The 18,059-nt window shown below is 45.7% G+C and overlaps 1 protein-coding gene across 2 annotated transcripts; it reads right to left on the bottom strand.

Moving 5' to 3' along the window:
• Nucleotides 1-778: 778 nt before the first annotated feature.
• Nucleotides 779-17,802, bottom strand: septin8a (septin 8a). 2 transcript variants are annotated; one of them, XM_084697719.1, is made up of 11 exons: nucleotides 17,477-17,802; nucleotides 13,494-13,608; nucleotides 13,002-13,197; nucleotides 11,972-12,158; nucleotides 9,981-10,142; nucleotides 8,968-9,064; nucleotides 6,993-7,161; nucleotides 6,767-6,899; nucleotides 6,357-6,526; nucleotides 4,779-4,781; nucleotides 779-941 (listed from the first exon to the last, which is right to left on the bottom strand). In XM_084697719.1, exons 1-11 carry the CDS (start codon nucleotides 17,504-17,506, stop codon nucleotides 779-781), a joined length of 1,425 nt encoding a protein of 474 aa, XP_084553845.1. In that variant the 5' UTR covers nucleotides 17,507-17,802. The 2 variants fall into 2 exon arrangements, with proteins under 2 accessions (XP_084553845.1, XP_084553844.1); XM_084697718.1 differs by lacking the exon at nucleotides 779-941 and having other exon boundaries at nucleotides 4,389-5,371.
• Between the last annotated feature and the right edge of the window lie 257 nt (nucleotides 17,803-18,059).

Raw genomic sequence — 18,059 nt, 5'->3', positions numbered from 1 at the left:
TCTTTAAAACAGCAATCCATAAAATCTATAGCAACATCACCACATTTTCCACCAATAAAACAATGTTTCGATTTAATTGACTTCAAGGTGGATGTAAATAGGGGGTGCAGCTAAATACTTTTTTTTTGTCTTTGTATGAACATCATGGCTTGTAGGGGAGACACTGAAAAGCGAAGAGTCCACCTCTGAATAAAAGACGCATAGTCAAAGATGTAGGGGTGAGGAACAGCCAGCAGTTAGAAGGATGTTCAGGAACAGTCGTGAAAAGAGGGAGACGGATATACGAGTGTTCCTCAGAGCCCAGAGCAGGTCACCACTTGTTACTTCAGGGTAGAGAGAACAGAGGAGGCCTTACCTCACACTGAAAGTCCTCCACCCTTCACTGTAAGCGAGCACCTGCTCGCTTCTGGACAGTCAAGGGGAATAAGAGGAAAATATGCTGGAGACACCAGGGCCTACGGTTAGCTCTATTGGATGCTATAAAGCACTGGCATTGGGAGAAGTTCACACTTTAGGAAGAAACATGGGAGGAATTGGAGGAATACAATCTGGGAAACTTAACATTAATAAGGTCTAAAACGGAAAGGTGTTCTTTAGAAAAAATGAAGTACGAATGGTCATGATAGATGGAGGAGAGAAGGCGGATATGGCACGTCATGACGATGTGATGTTTTGGTCTTTCATCTCTCAAATCGTGTATCTCTCTCGGATGTGTGCAGTTCCACGCCCTGCTGATCTCCAGCCACCCGCATCTGGACGCCGGCGCGAGCGGGGCCGCTCAGAAGAGACCCTGCCTCCAGGTGGCGCTGTGGACCAGGCAGGTGCAGCACTGCATGGCGTGCCACCAGCTGTGGCAGTTCAGGGGCTCCACGCTTGCCTTGGCCATCATCACCTTGGAGCTGGAGACGCTCACGCCTGATTGGTTCTCCGTCTTCACAGACCTATTGAAAAAGGCACAGGTGAGACTCCACAGGAACCAACCACAGCAATGGACATGCTTGATCTGAGTGATATGCAGCATGTCTGTGTTGGCCAGCTCTCGTGTTGTTTCGATTCTGCTGTGGTGGTCATAGTAACCAAGTCAGCCAAGGGTCCTAATCTTTCACTTGTGTTTATAAGCAGACAAATATAGGTGTGTTATTTATATTCCTCCATGTTACAGTGAGTGTCAAAGTATGTCTGTAGGCTATAGACGTCCGTTTTAAAGGGGATTTGGTGTTTCGCCACAAGCTGTGTGCCAATCCGAATCCAATCCACCTTGTGATGTGTGTTTTCCTTTCGCCCCAGATCCAAAGTGCTGAGTTCATCCACTGCAAGGAAATGGTTGACGAGTACCTGACCAGCCTCGAGTTCTCCCTGCCACCCAACGCCGTCTACATATTCGACAGCACCAATGTGACCAAGCTCCAGGATGAGGAGGGGGGAGGAGGCGTGTGGGGCCCAGGAGCCTTGCTGACACCCGCCAGGGGGAGTGGAGGTGAGGGGGACACAGACGAGTTCTACGATGGGTTTGGGTGTCTGTACAATGAGGCCTTGGAGGCTGGAGGCGGTGATATGGAGGGCCAGGTCCAGAAGAATGTGTCCCCCTGCCCGCCTCTGCACCCCCCTGGCAACTAGCTAGCCAGCAAGGGAGGGACGGAGGTTCCTTTTCTATATGGGGAGATTGACCAAGAGTACCTTTTTTTGTGTCGTCTTTCTCATGACTTACTCAGCACTTTGGTATTGACGGTAGCTTTTTTTTATATATATATATATGCATACTTTTATATAATTATATTTTTCAAGACCCCTTTATTTTAATTGTTACTTTTTTATTAGATGTGTGTTTACTACTTATTCAAGAATGCTTTAATCTCAAATGACTAAATGCTGCAAATATTTTTTACGTTCAAAAAGGCTTTAGAATTTTGTGGATTCTTTGTTTTAAAGGTCATCTCAGATGAAGTGCGGTTTTGACATTCTTCTGTGCTTGTCACGTTCAACGCACAGTTAAACATGCGTTACCTTACTGTGTTTTCATTTGACACTCCTGTCCTACGCTTGGGACACACACAGTGGAGTTTTGTAATCATCGGAACTGTGAATAATATGTCTCATATCAAGGTAAATCATTACCAGTAGTACCTGTGGGATGTTACACTCGTGTAAGCCTATCTTAATTTCTTGGTACTTTCACCTATGGCAGCTATATCCCATTCATGTTGACTCCAGAATAAAGCAATGATTCAAACATTTCATTCTGTCTATTGTCTTTTATTCCGAATTTTTTTTCTTCAAATGAATGGTCTTCATCCAAGCCTGATGACAACCATCCATTTGAATCAGGTGTGCTGGAGCAGGGAAACATCCAAAAATGCAGGACAGCAGCTCTCAAGGACCAGGGTTGGCCACCCCTGGCCTAGAGGTAATATGGTCTTTCAAAAATATTGTTAATAATTGGCATTTAGGTAAACGCAAACCACACACACACACTCATACACGGTTCAGCAGCAGGAAAAGTCAAAGGTTGTGTGGGCCAGCCAATAGGACTGAAGGCTACATGAATCAAACCCCCTTCAATTGGTCAGATAATTTTAAATGAAAAATAATAAATAAACTTTAAAAGACAAGTTGTTGTGTGGTTATTTCCCTCAGTTTGTGGAGTTTGAATTTTTTTGACATGCTGTATTGGACAGTTGATTGAAGTGTGACAGGAAAAGAATGGCTTTCAGAGCATGCACACTAACCCAGTGAGCTAACAGGGTCGTTGTGATTCAGGCTCTTGTTCTCAACCCACCACACTACGGGCTTAACTGATATCAGTTAAATGAATTATCAATTGGTTTGAGTGAGATTAAAATCAGGGGTACCGTGTTCGGCAATACACTCGAAGGTACACATGTTTATACCACTGAGCCACAGGGGTTCCTGCAAAGTTACTTTTTACAAGACAATGTAATTGCCCTTATGACACTACTAAATGTCAAAGGACAACGTACATTTTTGTTGTGGTTTAGACTCTTCAACCTTGGAATACTTGGAAATAACATATTACTTAACTGATATCAGTTAAATGAATTATCAATTGGTTTGAGTGAGAGAGGGTGGGCTACCAGGGCCCCTTCCCCTTTCTTGGATAGTTTTAATCTTAAAAATGTTTTAAAGCACACTTTAAAGATATATTTTGTAAATGTTCAGTGTATTAGTGAGGCCCTGGTAGCTTACTGGTTAAGGGTGTGTGCCATGTAAGTTGAGTCTGTACTGTAGCAGCTTGGGGTAGAATCTCACTTAAGCCTCTTCCTGTATTTCTCCATGTTTAATTTGACAATGTGCTATTAAAATCCAGCTACGGCTTTGTGTTGCGTTGCATAATTCTTGAAAAGAAAAACGGAGCAAAATTGAAATTCCATTTTCCATTTGTCCACAGTTTTTAGATAGCTATTTGGGTGGTCAATTACTTTAGCTTTACGTTTAAACAACTACTTTTTAACATATGCAATCTTCATCAATAATAAATCAAACCTTTTTTCCAAATCAGAGTAATGTCAGTTGTGTGTATGTCCTTTAGTAATGTGAAAATATAAGTACACCCTATGAGAACTAGTTTTTCTCTAAATATTTTAACATCATGGACATTTCATATTAATTGAAACAATAAGTTTGGAGGGGAAGAAGGTTAAACTGCCCCAGCTGTGGCAGACACAAGCACACTTTACAACTTCCCCCAAAATTGTACCCTCTCCAGTTTCGATCCAATCACTCTGGCCATCAAGTTTAAAAAATATATTTTTTGACTACAATAATCTATTGAGCACTTCATATGAACTAGCATGTTAACAAAAATATGATAAAGCTTCTACTCTGTTGAAGGCTTAGCTATGTCTAGACATTCATTTACTTCCTAATAATACTGGTCTAAAGTAGGCCTCAACTTTTTATTAAATGGGATTTGAAAAAAAAACAAAAAAAACTCCATAGTACTTCAACTCTATGAAGTAGGGTGGTTGTAGGGTAACTGACAAAGCGCGCAAGCCAGAAACTAGCTATGGTGGACACTGGCAGGGCGCAACAAACTTTAGCAGCTGTCTCGCTCTTACACAAACACACAGCTGACACACACACAGCTGAGGTCGAAGCGCAGCAAAGTGGCAAACAGTAACTTCCTCTTTTACTGTTGTTTACCAGATAACTCACACCACAGTTGGTCAAGCATCCGTTCACCAGAGGACAAAGAGAAGGCCACTATTACTGTCTGAGACGTTGGGTACACACTGCACAGCTGGATAAAGACCTATGGTCAGGCTGAAGGGTACTCAGCTTGTGAACTTGTGTGTCTATTTTAAGAGTAATCGCTAGTTCTTATTAAATCAGTCCCACGGAACAGGAGATGTGAAATCATATAGGGACACTTTCAGGGCGAGGGTTTGCATTTATTTCCAATGAAAGTAAATACATTAGCTCTCATCTGGTCTCTCAGACTAAATAGCTCTCCTGCTGAGTCCAGGCATCTGGCTGCTGCTTCTTACATGGCTATGTAAACTGTGATACACCACACGCATACGTCAATCATGGCTTACTATAGTAGTATAGTTACTGGCACAGCGTAATTAAGACTACATTACAACATTATGTGCTTGATCATAGTTTAAAAAAAACGAATACATTTTGCATATTAGCATTTTCAATTAAGCAAGGTATGGTCCGAGAAATATTCACATACAGGTTCTGGATTAATACAAAACAGCACCAGAATATTGCATATTTTCTGAAGACTTAGGTCTAGAGTGACTCAATGGTACCTACTATGCAAAAAAATATATACAGGTACTTTACATGATGTCTATTATTGCAATGAACCATGATTGAAGGCCTGGTCTGGTCTGGCTCAGATTTTAGACCGAACTAAAAAGGAATGGCTTGTGTTAAATCTAACTACATAACATGTGGATGCATTAATATTACACGGTCAGACAGAAGTATAACTAGCCATGAACAGGTTAACACGACCATAGTACCAAATAGCAGTGATTGACGAGGGTCTATGATTAGATCTTTTGCTTTTGCTGCCGTCATAATACAGTGATGTGATCCGTAAAAGTCAAACTAGAAGAAGAAAGAAAAAACAAAAAAAAACAACAAAAAAAAAACAGCACAAAACAAATGTATAAACAAAGTTTAACAAATCATAGCATGAGTGATCCTAGTGCAGGAAATGGCCAGTCAGCATGTCCGCTCTCTCCCTCTCCCTGGAGCGTCTGCAGTCTTTGGTCCATGTGCACAATGCCATGAAGGAATGTAAAAAATAATAATAAAACGTTGGCGTCGCTATGGTGATGGAAGGCAAATCCATGGTCGGCTTGGGGGGGGAGGGCAACTGGTGCCCATAAATTAACTGAAAGAAACAAAATGACAAACAATGGCAAAATAAACGAAATGATAAAAACCCAGCATGGGATGAAAAACAACATATATCATTACACTTGTCAAAAGTATGATTTCATACTAAGCATCAATGCCACTTTGACCAAATCATAATAAAAGTATAAAGCAGACAAACATGCAATAGAGACTAAGAAACCGGGAACAGAAGAGGAAAGATGGGTTGGGATGAATATTTAGATCAGAATCTCAAAGGAAGAGTTATATCAAGTTATTCACAAAACCATCAGAAGGGGGAGCTCTTCAGCTGCCTGTTGAGGACAATTGACAGGAACACAGGCAGGACATAGAATATCAAATTCCTCATTCAGAAAAACTTGAATCGATCAGGATAATGATATCTCATCACTTGCACAGTCTTGAAGCTGTGTCAACAAAGTGAATATCCAAACACAAACTTGGACTGGAGTTCCAACTACAAAATGGATGACCCGAACCTCCACTGACAGACAGACGGTGCACATAACATCCACAAGATGGAGACAGTTAGAACTCAATGCTTCTGGGTTTCCAATCAGAGAAGAAGAGAGCCTCTCCAGAAAGCACATAGAGAGGAGAGTAAAAGCTTGTTCTCCCTGCCTGTCTGCTCAATCTACACGAATGAAGATTAATGCAGAGCGGTACCGGGGTATTAAGAGACAGGGCGTTCTTGATAACGATAGCTGGGGGGAATCTACGCTAAGCTCTTTACGGTTTCAGTTTCGGCACTGTTCAGGTCAAATCGAATGACCTGTCAGCTCCCTCAAGATGAAATGGGAAGAAGTACAAAGTGAAAGGACTGGGGGAGATCATCCTGAACTTAAAACGGCGGAAAGACACCAAAGTGAGGAGGAGGGAAGGACAGCGAGAGTACGGGAGGGAAAGGGACAAAGAGAGAGAGAGAGAGCGAGGGAGGGGTACAGGGGAGATTCAAGAAGAAGAAAAAAAGAGCTGCTTACTTTTTCTTGTCCTTGTCCTTCTTGAGGGGCTGGGATAAGGAGAGGGTCTCGGCCGCCACCTTCCTACGGTTGAAGGCGTTCATCTCCTCCTCCAGGTCGCGCCGCTTCTCCTCCACCTTCCTCTTCTCCTCCTGGTGCATGCGCTTCAGCTGCTCAAACTTGTCGTGCAACTGAGGGCGCACGCGGAGACGGAAGAAAACAGACCGACACGCTTTAACGGCCATAACACAAACCTGCTGCCCTGCTGCCATCCAATCATATTTATGGTCAAACACTGGGCTACGTCAGTTTAGATACTTTAGTGACATATATAAACTCAAAATATGGTACATTTACTGCCAGGGAATAACAATAACAGGGAATAATAATAATAAAAAAAAACATGATCTGTTTCTCCCAATATGCATCACCTCTCTCTCCTTCTCCTTAAGCTCAGCTTCCGTCTCCTTCACTTTGGTTACAAACATCTGCCTCATCTCCTCCTCCTTGTGTTGCAGGTCACCCAGGAACTCTTTCCTCTTGGCCTCGTACGTCTCCTGAAGACTAACAGGAGAGGAGAGGGGACGGGATGAAAGCGACGTGGTTCCGGATGGCACCTTTTTGTGGATCTCAAAGGGCTGGGCGCGTGTCTCCTACCTGAAAGGTTGACAGTCGGGGTCGGTGTCTTTGAAGCCCATCTCCTCCAGCTTGCAGCGGCGGTAGAGCTCGTAGTGGCGCGCGTGGGTCTGCTCCCTCAGGTCCTCCATGTTCACCCTGATCAGCATCTCCCGCAGTTTCACAAAGTCACAGTGGCTCTCGTTCTCCACTGTCGAGACACAGCACAGACACCCACTCGGTTACCAGGACAGCATGCCACGTACACACGCACACACACACACAGGACAAGCCGTGGATGAGGAATTTCAAGAGAGGAAGATTTGCAGAGCCGTGTTTGGATTTGTTTCTGATAGCTCGAGTCTGTGGGAGTCTTCCTGGGTGCTGTCCTCTCTATGGTAAACTGGGAGGATGAGGAGAAGGAGAAGCTTCTTATCTGCTGAGGAATGCCCAGTATGACTGAGGTCTCGGTCCACAAGGTCATTTGGCGTGAGAGCAAAAAGTCCATTAATCTGACGAACCTCAGAGTTTCTTCCCAGATTCATGTTCAACAAACGTTCTCACAACAGAGAAAGGGAGAAAGACAGCAGAAAGGGAAGCATTTCCTGTGCTGCTAGGCTAACTGTGGAGGAATGTGATGAAGGCCTGTGGGAGGGTGGGTTAAGCAAAAGGGGACCCTAGGGTAGCTGGCCTATACCGTGGGATATACTGGCACTTAATACCAACGCCAGCTGTGAGCACTGGAGATGGAAGGATGATTTCAGAAATAGTGTTAATTAGCCTGGCATTTAGCTAGCGTTGAACCTCCTAGCTTAGCGTGGCACACATCATAAGGCCAAGTGGGTAAAAACAACACATCCATTGGTTAGGGGAGGATGTGAAATATGTTATGAGGGTTTGAAACTGACACAAACTAACAAATGACCTCCACTTTGAAGTCTTTGAGGGAGAAAAATGGAGAGTAAAAATGGCTGCCATCTGGAATCTCACAACCTCTCGGTTTAAAATGCCCCTGCTGAGACCCGAGGGCCAATTTACTGACCCCTGCTTCGAGCCCTTGGGACACTCCCCAGGCCCACAGCCTTGCAGAATCACACACACATTACTCTAGGCTAAGCTGTGAGCGCAGAAATACCAGAGGTCTGCTATCTGTCAGAACAGTCCGTTTCCCAGATAGCAACCAAGCTCTGAGGAGAGATTAGTGTGTAAGCTCTAAAAAGGGCCTTCCTCTCCAGCAAAACCCCTCTGCCTTTATAATTTCTGGGTTATAATTAAAAAACTAACATTCATTAAGAAAAAACAAACATTAAAAAGACATTTATCCCAAAACTATTTGGGGGGGATTGACCTCATGGGTGCTATAGTACAAGTAGATTGTATGATTCAGGCTTGAGTGATCATTTTCTCCTCTTAGCCACACAGATGCAATCAGGGAAACACAAGACCCTCATTAAGCGGAGCCCCTACATCCATGCTGGTCTCTCTCTGTCCTCTCTCTCTCTCTACCCCCCCCCCTCTCTCTGTGTGTGTGTGAACTGATGGCCCAGTCCTCTGCTCAGAGACAGACAGGCCTTTATAAATAGACCCTTCTCCTCTAGGGTATTGAGGAATGGGACTGGGCTGGGGATAATGGAGGCTCCCAGCTGGGCTGGGATATTCTCCCAGCAGAACCCTATGTGACATGATCAAATTACAGTGTTTAGACTCTCGTCTATCCAGTTGAAGCGCTCCCAATACAATAGTGTCCCTATATACAGCACACACCAATCATTAGCCTGCCCGCATAGACAGAAGATAAATAAACAGAGCGAGAGACACACACACACACACACAAACACACAACACCATCATCATCATTGTAGTTTCCAACAAACTTTGAGAGCCCAATGGTATTATACTACTAATGTGTTCATTCGTCTTTGTCACCGTTTCAGGTCATCAGGGACTGTGGGAGCACTGCACCAGCCCTGTAATGGATAGAGCACAGGAACCGGGAGAAAGATAAGGCTCTCCTCACCTTGTACAACCCCCCAGGGGTACTGCCTCGCTCGAACTGTTTTGTTCCCCACTTTGACCTCTTCAACGCTGCCCACCACGGCAAAGGGAAGGTGAGCCTGGAAGAGGTCAGAGGTGAAAAGGTCATGAGAGGTCCCGGGGTTTGAGTGGAGGTGCTTCTACATCAGGGTTCTCGCTCGTTCACACACACACACACACACGTTTCACTTCCACCCCGCTCCGACTTCGCGGCGGAGCTCCATTCTCTCAGCACAGAGGCATTCTGTCTTGTGAGGTTTACAATGACTGCTTCCACAGATGTCCCTAGTTGGAAACAACACTCCAATGAAAAACGACGAACGAAAAAGATAAAAAAGAGTCAAATAAAACTTTTCGGGTGCAGCGGTTTTCGAATCTTGAGCGAGACCGCACAAGAGTACAACTAAACAGGGTTGACATAACGTAGTGCACTCTTGAATCTGTATTTAGACACACATCCAGCTGTGTTTGGAGAACAACGTTTATGTTTGTTGACGTCATTTCACACTCGTTCCCTTCGAGAATTTCCATGCCCAGTAGCTAATCTTGCACCATCACCAAAACGTGTTCAACAGCCAAACAGTAGAGCTCAATGGCAAATTGTCAGTGGCTTTCCCAACCTCTAAAGTCACTTGGCCTGAACTTCAAGGATCTTTACCGCCTATTCTGGACCACTGACAGCTGCCCTGTTAAGACTACAGAAAAAACTAATGGACTTCCTACAATACCATACAACAGGTTTGTTTGAACAGTTGCAAACCAAACAGCTTTACGGCACTTACGATATTTTCAAGGGGGAGGGAAAAAAAATGTGCCCTCATTAAAATTCTAAAAAGGCTGTAAATTCCCGTGCAGGGAAGGAGGGGGGGATAGAATAAGCTGCGCTTTATTTGGAAAGGCGGTGTCAGGGATGACGGAACATGGGCGGGTTGGAGAAACCAAACGGGACCACGAGCGAAAGCGCCACCCAATCTGGCGGCCGGCCGAGGCGCTCACGTTCATGGAGGAGTTGATCTCCGTGACCGCCTCGTCGTCCGTGGGGAACTGGTAGATCTGGACGCCGTTGCTGACCAGCTCACTCATGATCTTGATCTTGAACTTGTGGAGCTCGCTCTTGGAGATGGTGTCGGCTTTGGCTATGATGGGGATTATGTTTACCTGTGGTTGGGCGGAGAGATGGAGGGAGGGGGGGGGGGGGGGTAAGAGAGAAACAAAAAGAGGAAGTGTGAGAGAGAGAGAGGGAGAGAGAGAGAGAGAGAGAGAGAGAGAGAGAGAGAGAGAGAGAGAGAGAGAGAGATGAATATGCAACCATTAAAAGAGTTTCTCAAGATAGCATCCCTTCTGGTTCTACTGTTTCTTTCTGTTTCTCTGTGGTCTCTTCCGAAACCCTGCCACTATAGGTGGTGTCCTTGTGCCTGACATCGCCGGAGCTAAATCAGCGTGCGACTGAAGAAGATAAATGTGGTTTCACAAAAGCACACACGGTCTACTAATTAAACACTCAGACGAGCTCACTTTGGCACCGTGTCATAAATAGTTTGAGTTCTGATGTCCTAATGCAGGCCAAATGCCATGAACAGTTCTACTCCCTCAAACCCACAGAGACCGAAAAACAAATCCAGACGCTGTGACCCATCTCCTCCCAGGCAGATGGGGAAATGTAAACAATCTCCATTTAAATGTTTTCCTTGTACTCCTCGCGACATTGGACAAACGAGTTCTCATGCGTCGTGGTCGTTCACCCCCGTTACCACTAACATCCCTTGGGCACCGTCTGCTAATGTAGGCTCTCATGTGATGGGCATGTCTGTATGTGGACGAGTACATAGCTTAACAAGACACTGCAGCGCATCCCCGTCAGTGTCAGGGCTCATGACAAATCCGCAGAGACCTCAAGCTCACAGCTAGCTTCCTGCCTAGCTTCCTGTCTCTCTATCATCAGAGCTGACCCTGCTGTGCACCACTCCTCGACGTCCACCAAGGTCCACATGCTTTGGCTCGGGAGCTGCCTGTGTGCCAGCCAGATTCCCGTTTAGAGGGGGGGGGGGCTGGGGAGAGTTGGCTGCGACTGGCAAGCTAGCATTGCTCTGCTCATATCCAGACCATCTGTTTGATATGTGTCACAGCACAAGGCAGACACACACCACAAAATTTGAGTCTCCCTTTACCATACGCAAAGCTGCATGACAGGCACCTACAGTCACGGTAGCCATGATCCATTTCTTCTAACAGGGTCGTGCTACTGTGTTTTCTTCACGGGTGACCACTCGTGCTTTTTTCCCCGAAGCGTCACTGCGTGCGGAAGATCTGTCTCCACGTGACAAGCTTCACATGTATCACCTTCCACCCTTGTCAGGGGTCAATATCACACAGAGGCAGTGACATTTTATTTCCCGTTACTACCACTGCCTCTCTCTCTCTCTCTCTCTCTGAACTTCCTCATCCTCGCTAATTTGCCCTCGCCATCCATCCCTCTCCCCCTCCCCCACATTCACGCTCTAGCAGCAGTGTTGATGGTAGTTGGTTTGTTCGTTCCCTTCGCTAATTGAGGCCGAGCCACAGTCTCCACATGGCTACCATCCCCGTGTGCTTCAACATCCTCACACACAACCTCAGTTAGTGGTCTGCCATACACACAAAGCAGCAAAAGACCAGAGATCTTTATTAACTTCCGATCAAAACCACACTGCTTCCCCCGACGCCCTCAAGCAAACAGAACGCAGAACAAAAGACATGACCCGCTCCTGAAAACCTGCATTTTGACAAACGGAAACTTGGTGGAGTCCAAACATGCTTCCTGTGACTTCCACGGGGGAACGTCTCGACGCACACACACCCCGACATGCGATACTTCGCCACAGGGAACCGAGTTTCAGAGAAAAGGAGGCTGGAATTTCAGCGACATCAAAAGCTTTTCGTAGACAACAGCAAGGGGACAGGAGGTGTGTGTTCCTTCACCCAGAAGGCCTGGGAAGGGTTAGGTTTACCTTGCTGTCCAGCTTCTTCATGGTAACCAGATCCAGGGACTTGAGCGAGTGCCCTGTGGGGGCGATGAAGTACAGGCAGATGTGGATGCGAGTGTCGTGGTAGTTGAAGAGGGAGCGCTTAATCTTCAGCTCCTCCTGAAGGTAGTTCTCAAACTGTGTGTCGATGTAGTCCACGATGGGCTTATAACTGCGAAGGGGTGAAAGACACGTATTCTGAGCATAACACAAAAAAGATACAACATGCAGCAGTTTCAAAGATGTCATTGAGTTCCGTTTCAAATGGTATAATTATCTGCTAGGCCTTCGACGGGCCTTAGATTGGACAGAATCAGGAACAACTTTACATGTTGATTTTATATTATTGTTTAGTATAATAGTTAAGTGTCCTCCCATCTAAATGAGGGTTGGCTGCTGGCCAGCTAAGGCATCCAGAACATTATTTACAATATTCATTCCTTCCCCTTCGCATCTCATCATCATTTCATCGGTCATACTTTCCCCCAGCAGGCATCCGTCATGACCTTTCACAGATGAGTTTTTGTGGCGGTGTTCTTCCAAACAACATGAATTATAGCCTCTGCAGCCCAGGCCGGCCTAGCGATCGCGAGGGGCCATGTGAGCCCTTGTGTTCACGAGGTCATGCAGACACTTAAACTGACAGCTGACGTTTTAACTGAACATTTCCTTGGAACCAGCCTATACTGGAACCACCAAAGCTTCCCTACTGAGGGATAGAGAACGTCCTGAACCTCTTACTGTTGGGAAAACGTTTTTGTGTTTCTGGCTACACTGCTACTGCTGCTGCAGAAGACTCCAGCGAATAACCGTGATTCATTTCGCTTTTTCTGTTCACTTTGACTTCAATTCGAACCCGTTGGCTGATTTCAAAACGCACAACATTAAGGAAACATTTTCCCACGGCTAGATCATTCGATCATTTACTTTCTCCAGTGAGGTGTGTCGTCTTCCTGACATAACCGGGGGAAGACATCATGCCTGTCCCTTGCATTAGTGCCTGTCTTCTCCTCACCTCTCCTCCTTGTTGATCTGGTCTCCAAAGCCCACAGAGTCCACGATGGTCAGCTTCAGGTGGACGTTGCTCTCCAGCAGGTCGTATGTTCTCGGCCTCAGGTAAACGCTATTCTGGTAATGGCTGGCCTCCTCGTTCTCAAACATGGTGTTGAAGAGCGTGTTCATTAACGTTGACTTGCCAATACCCGTTTCCCCTGCAGGCATAATAGTGGGAGTAGAAGTGTTGAAAACAATGTTTTATGGCAGATGGCAGTTTGGAGCGGTGCTCAAAAGGTTTGCAGGTGTCCCTGTGTCACTCGTCAGTAATGCTTCCACCCTCACAAGTTGCAACTCATACCTGCATCGGCAGTCCTCTGACTTCACAGCCAACACAGATATGACAGAAATGACACAGTCATCCAACTGGGTAGACTCGGTGAACCTCAACTGAACGAGTATCAATTCCACCAAAGTACACACTTGTCCTCCACAGTTTGGTTGGGACACTCACCTACGCAGAGGATGTTGAAGCAGAAACCCTGTGTCACCGATTTACTGACCAGCTGGTCCGGGAGGCTGTCGAATCCAACATGGCCGCCCAAACTGAGGTTACGCTTTTCTTCATTCTGGAAAAGAATCAACAAAGGATGACGATATGAAAAGCATCATTTATGAGGAGGCTCGATTTAACACACATAGGGGAAGTGGGAGGGGGGGTGGGGTGGAATAAGTACTTCTTCCATGCGGTTCAAAGAGGAGTAAGTGCTTCTTTGATCCATCAAATCTATCATTTTCCGCTGTGCAGAAGAACCAATAATGCATTCTACATAGTTCATCAGCTGCTCAAATTATGGAAAGCTCCAGGGAGCTTAAGCTGTTTTCTGTTAGGAGGAGTTGGAGCAGGACAGGGGAAGGCATCTCGGTCCCAAATCCACACAGCCAACTGTCTTCATATTAATTGAGGTCATGGGATGGAAGCCTCCCCACATGCGACCGTCCTCTCACGTGATCGGCCTTCATCGCTCGCGACAAACAATAGACATGAAGTTCCCACACACTCTGAGGCACTCAGAGTTGAACCCAAACCCTACGATGCATCCAAGTGTTGTAAAAAAAAAAAAAAAAAAGAAGATTCTACTAAGTGAAACAACAGAAGAACGATGACACTATTCGCAAGTCTGAACTCATATCTCTTATCTCGCTCGTCTCTGCTCTGTGGCACCGAGTGTGTGCGAGCAGGGAGCACCTCTGGATGAATGGGGCAGACCAAGCACGTCTGGCTTGGCCTTTTCCCCCACTAGGGGCTGCATAGTTAGGGGGTGATGTCACGGGACACGGACTGAGAGGCGAGCAGCGAGGAGCCCAGCTGAACGGTGCGGGCAGCCAGGCCCATCGCGGTGCGGAGCGGACGGCATGTCGACTGGAGAGGCACGGCGGGGCTGCGGACAAAAGCAGCCTCGGCGTGTTATGTCGAGGATCAGGCAGGACTGCAGACGTGGACACAAACTGCCCACGCCTCCAACTGTGTGTGTGTGTGTGTGCGTGTGTGTGTGCCTGCAGGCTGACAGGTATCCATCCTGTCTATGGTTAGTTAGTTAGGGACACAGCCAGCCAGGAGGGACTACACCAGTTCCACGACATCCCAGAGGCGCCCTCATCCCCACAACAGCTTCATTCCGGCAAACAGCCTCATCCCCAGGTCAGCCCTCATCCCAGGACTATAAAGGAAAATGGCTGAGAGGTGGCATCTAATACCAACCACAAAAAAACATATCAAACTTTTTAACTTATCTGATTTTTGGGGGGATTTTTTTTACCTCAGCCAGGACTCTGAAAAACAATGTCACAGGCTGGCAGACAGATGCACATGTCAGACGTGCATAGACAACAGTGGTCTGAAACATTCATTACCTTCCCCGTAAGAATACTCTGTCGAGTTCAGTGAACTGATAAGGAGGATAGCAGACAGCCTACGATGTCCTAGCAACGCCCTGAGTGACAGTGACACACCGATGATTCAGAGCCCAGAATGGGGAAGGAGGACAAAAATGCAGATGGTTCAGATTTGGTCTTTGCATGACACCAGGCATCCCCACAGAGAGACAGACAGAGGGGGAGAGAAAGAGACAGAGGGCGCGTGAGAGGGACAGAGGGAGAGAGAGAGAAAAGAAGAGAGAGGAGGGAGAGAGAGAGAGAGAGAGAGAGAGAGAGAGAGAGAGAGAGAGAGAGAGAGAGAGAGAGAGAGAGAGAGAGAGAGAGAGAGAGAGAGAGAGAGAGAGAGAGAGAGAGAGAGAGAGAGAGAGAGAGAGAGAGAGAGAGAGAGAGAGAGAGAGAGAGAGAGAGAGAGAGAAAGAGAGGAAAAACTCGTTTTCAGTTTCTGGATTCAGCCATCTTCGTTCACCGTCCTCCACACTTCAATTACTTTCTCACATGCACACACGCCATTATCTAGCCCCACGTCCTCTGTCTGGTTACCATTGCCGGCCCAACAGTCAAGATAAAAACGAGACGGAGGGGAAAGGAGATGGGGGGCCATTTTACGAGACAGAGGCACAGCATACCTATCTTTAGGAGCCTGAAAAACAAATACGCCAGTCAGGCTTACAGGCTGAAAAGTGAAAGTTGCACAGCCCTAGGTACCTCAATCAATACATTGTCCTGATTCTGTTTGTAGCTTGGTTAACGGCAATACACACAATCAGGTGTTAACATTGTTTTTCTTGCATAACATATGGATGTAAGACACACAGATGGGGTGGGGGGTATGTAAGTCAGCTAATCAGTATGTTGTTCCAGAACTTAATGGAACAGCTCCTTTGCCAGGCTGCAGCTTGTGTATATTGAATAGGATGCACTGATGACACTTGAACCAAACATACAATTTGTGTTTCCTGTCGTGCGTCGAATCAACTTGGAAAGAAAAGCGATGACCTACAGTCACGAATAAAGAGCCAACGCTCTCAAGATGACAGCGCATCCGTTCGGAGGATTCAAAACGGTTCAAAGCTCTGTGACTTTACAACAGTAATATCAGGGAAATCTGTACTGTCACTAACTTAAATGTTTCTTCCATCAAAACATATTTGTGGTCAAGAAGCTCCCAAGCATCTGTAACATTCTCCAGGCTCCGTTTGTGTGAGATGCTAATTTCACTCTATGCATGCTAGCCCAAAGATGCTGCCAGTGTTAGGGGTCAGTGGGCATCCAGCATGGTAATGCTGCCATGGGCGGTTCATTATATAACCACAGCAAAAATAGATAGTACAATAAAATCAATACAGCATTGATCATCCCACATAGCACCACTCTGTGCCCCCCCCCCCCCCCCCGCCTCGACTTTCAAACGTACCCCCGCCCCCACCATCATTAGTAATTGAATCAGACCAATCTCACATCCTATTAATAACCAGATGTAATTAACATGCCCTTACGGCATGTAGACTACCACTTTGCATTAAGTCTACAATACTCTACATGGGTAGACTGTTACAGGCAGCGGATTAAAGTCAGAAAGACTGAAGACTTCAGTTCATTCTAATTGCACCCTCACTAAGGTAAGGATGTGAGATTAACAAAGAAAATGGAAAATGGAATTGGAAATATTTGGGCACCTTCCTACTGACTTCCTGTCCAGCAGAAGGTGTTGTGACAATATGTGGAAGGAGTGGCTCTAGTGTTAATCTACTTAGTCAAGCAACTAAGCGCTTATCTGTCCGGTTCAACTACCCAGAAGATCCCCTTCTGGGCCAGCTAAAAGTTAATCACCCTAAAGAGTTCTTGTTCCTACACCCTTTATAAACACACATTGTGTGGTCTAGGCTTTGGAGGCTTGGAGTTTAAATACTGTCACATTTCATTGTGGCTTCATCATGCCTTGTGTGCCTACACATGATATTACTGTGCGAGGTCATCTTACTTACGGTGTGAGTTAGTATTAGGCCATGTTAATTAATTGCATCAGGGGAGTAATTCTTTATTAGCCTAGAGACCGCTTTGGAGAAGGTTCCAATACGCTGCAATAAGTTACAATACCACCTTGTCTTTTCAAACGAAGCAATGTGAAGTGGCCTTTCGATGACAGGTGTACACCGCAACATTGTTGTTAAAAAGGTAAATTCTGACATGCAAAGTCCTATTAATCGGAAACCATAACCTTATACCGATACCATATGGTATCTGTAGCACCAACCTGCAAACACCGTGCATAAGGAAGCAATGTAGGACCGCTTGAGTTATACAAATGCAAAACAAACCATATCTATCATGAATTGGATGCATTTAGCCCATTCCGAGGCACCAAATACGCCTTGTCCTGGGAGGAACCCCATCAGGACCAGCGTGATCCCCCATGGAGAGAAACCACTTCTATCATCTGCCTGTGTCCATAGGTAACGGCTGAACCTGGTCCAAACACCGTCCACGTTTACGAATAATTGTGTGATCTTCTTTAATTTAAGCTGCATGCCTCATTCATCAGAAAGGCTGTATACTTACAGAAAATATGTCGACGTCCGTAGCAGCCATAGTGAGGAATGTTTGGTATTTTAATGTTGAGCTACGCGAAAGAGAGCTGCCACTGCCCTAGTATCACTCTCTCCGTAGCTGACACAGTGAAAAGGGTTTTCCTCCAATATGGCTACTTCCTGGAAACTCCCATTTGGTTTAGGAATGTTATGCTACACAAGTCCGAACAAGAAATTCCGACGGGAATATAGGACAATCGAACGTTAAAATGATCATTGCAGTCGAGTACCAAAAATGTGTAACAATGAATCTGTCACACTAATCAAGATTTTAAGTTGCTTTCGATTAATTCTAACCTCTTGCCTCAATGGCCTCGCTAGGCGCTCATGGGATTTGTAGTTGCAAGGCTTGGCGACAATCAGGCTACTTTGAAACCAATGTTGCAAAGTGTACAGATTGACATTGATAATAGACTATTAACAACTCAATAAATACACATGAAAGATTGCTTGTATGCTCTGTTTTAAATAAAACATAAACAGTAACTTTAAAGTTCCTGTCTTTTATTTGTATATTTTGATGTGGGATGATGTTATATAGGATGATGTGAATT

This window comes from Hypomesus nipponensis, chromosome 5 (genome assembly GCF_054491055.1).
Source record: "Hypomesus nipponensis isolate SF chromosome 5, ASM5449105v1, whole genome shotgun sequence".
Lineage (NCBI taxonomy): Eukaryota > Metazoa > Chordata > Actinopteri > Osmeriformes > Osmeridae > Hypomesus > Hypomesus nipponensis.
The sequence above is the reverse complement of the archived record's forward strand: the minus strand, read 5'-3'. Positions and strand labels throughout refer to the sequence as shown.

Excerpts from the sequence above, each read along its gene's own strand:
- septin8a (XM_084697719.1), bottom strand. The coding sequence starts at position 17,506 with ATGGCTGCTACGGACGTCGACATATTTTCT. Across the intron at positions 13,609-17,476 it reads CGGACGTCGACATATTTTCT|AATGAAGAAAAGCGTAACCT; the intron begins GTAAGTATACAG and ends ATTCTTTTCCAG. Across the intron at positions 7,162-8,967 it reads CCCCTGGGGGGTTGTACAAG|TGGAGAACGAGAGCCACTGT; the intron begins GTGAGGAGAGCC and ends GTGTCTCGACAG.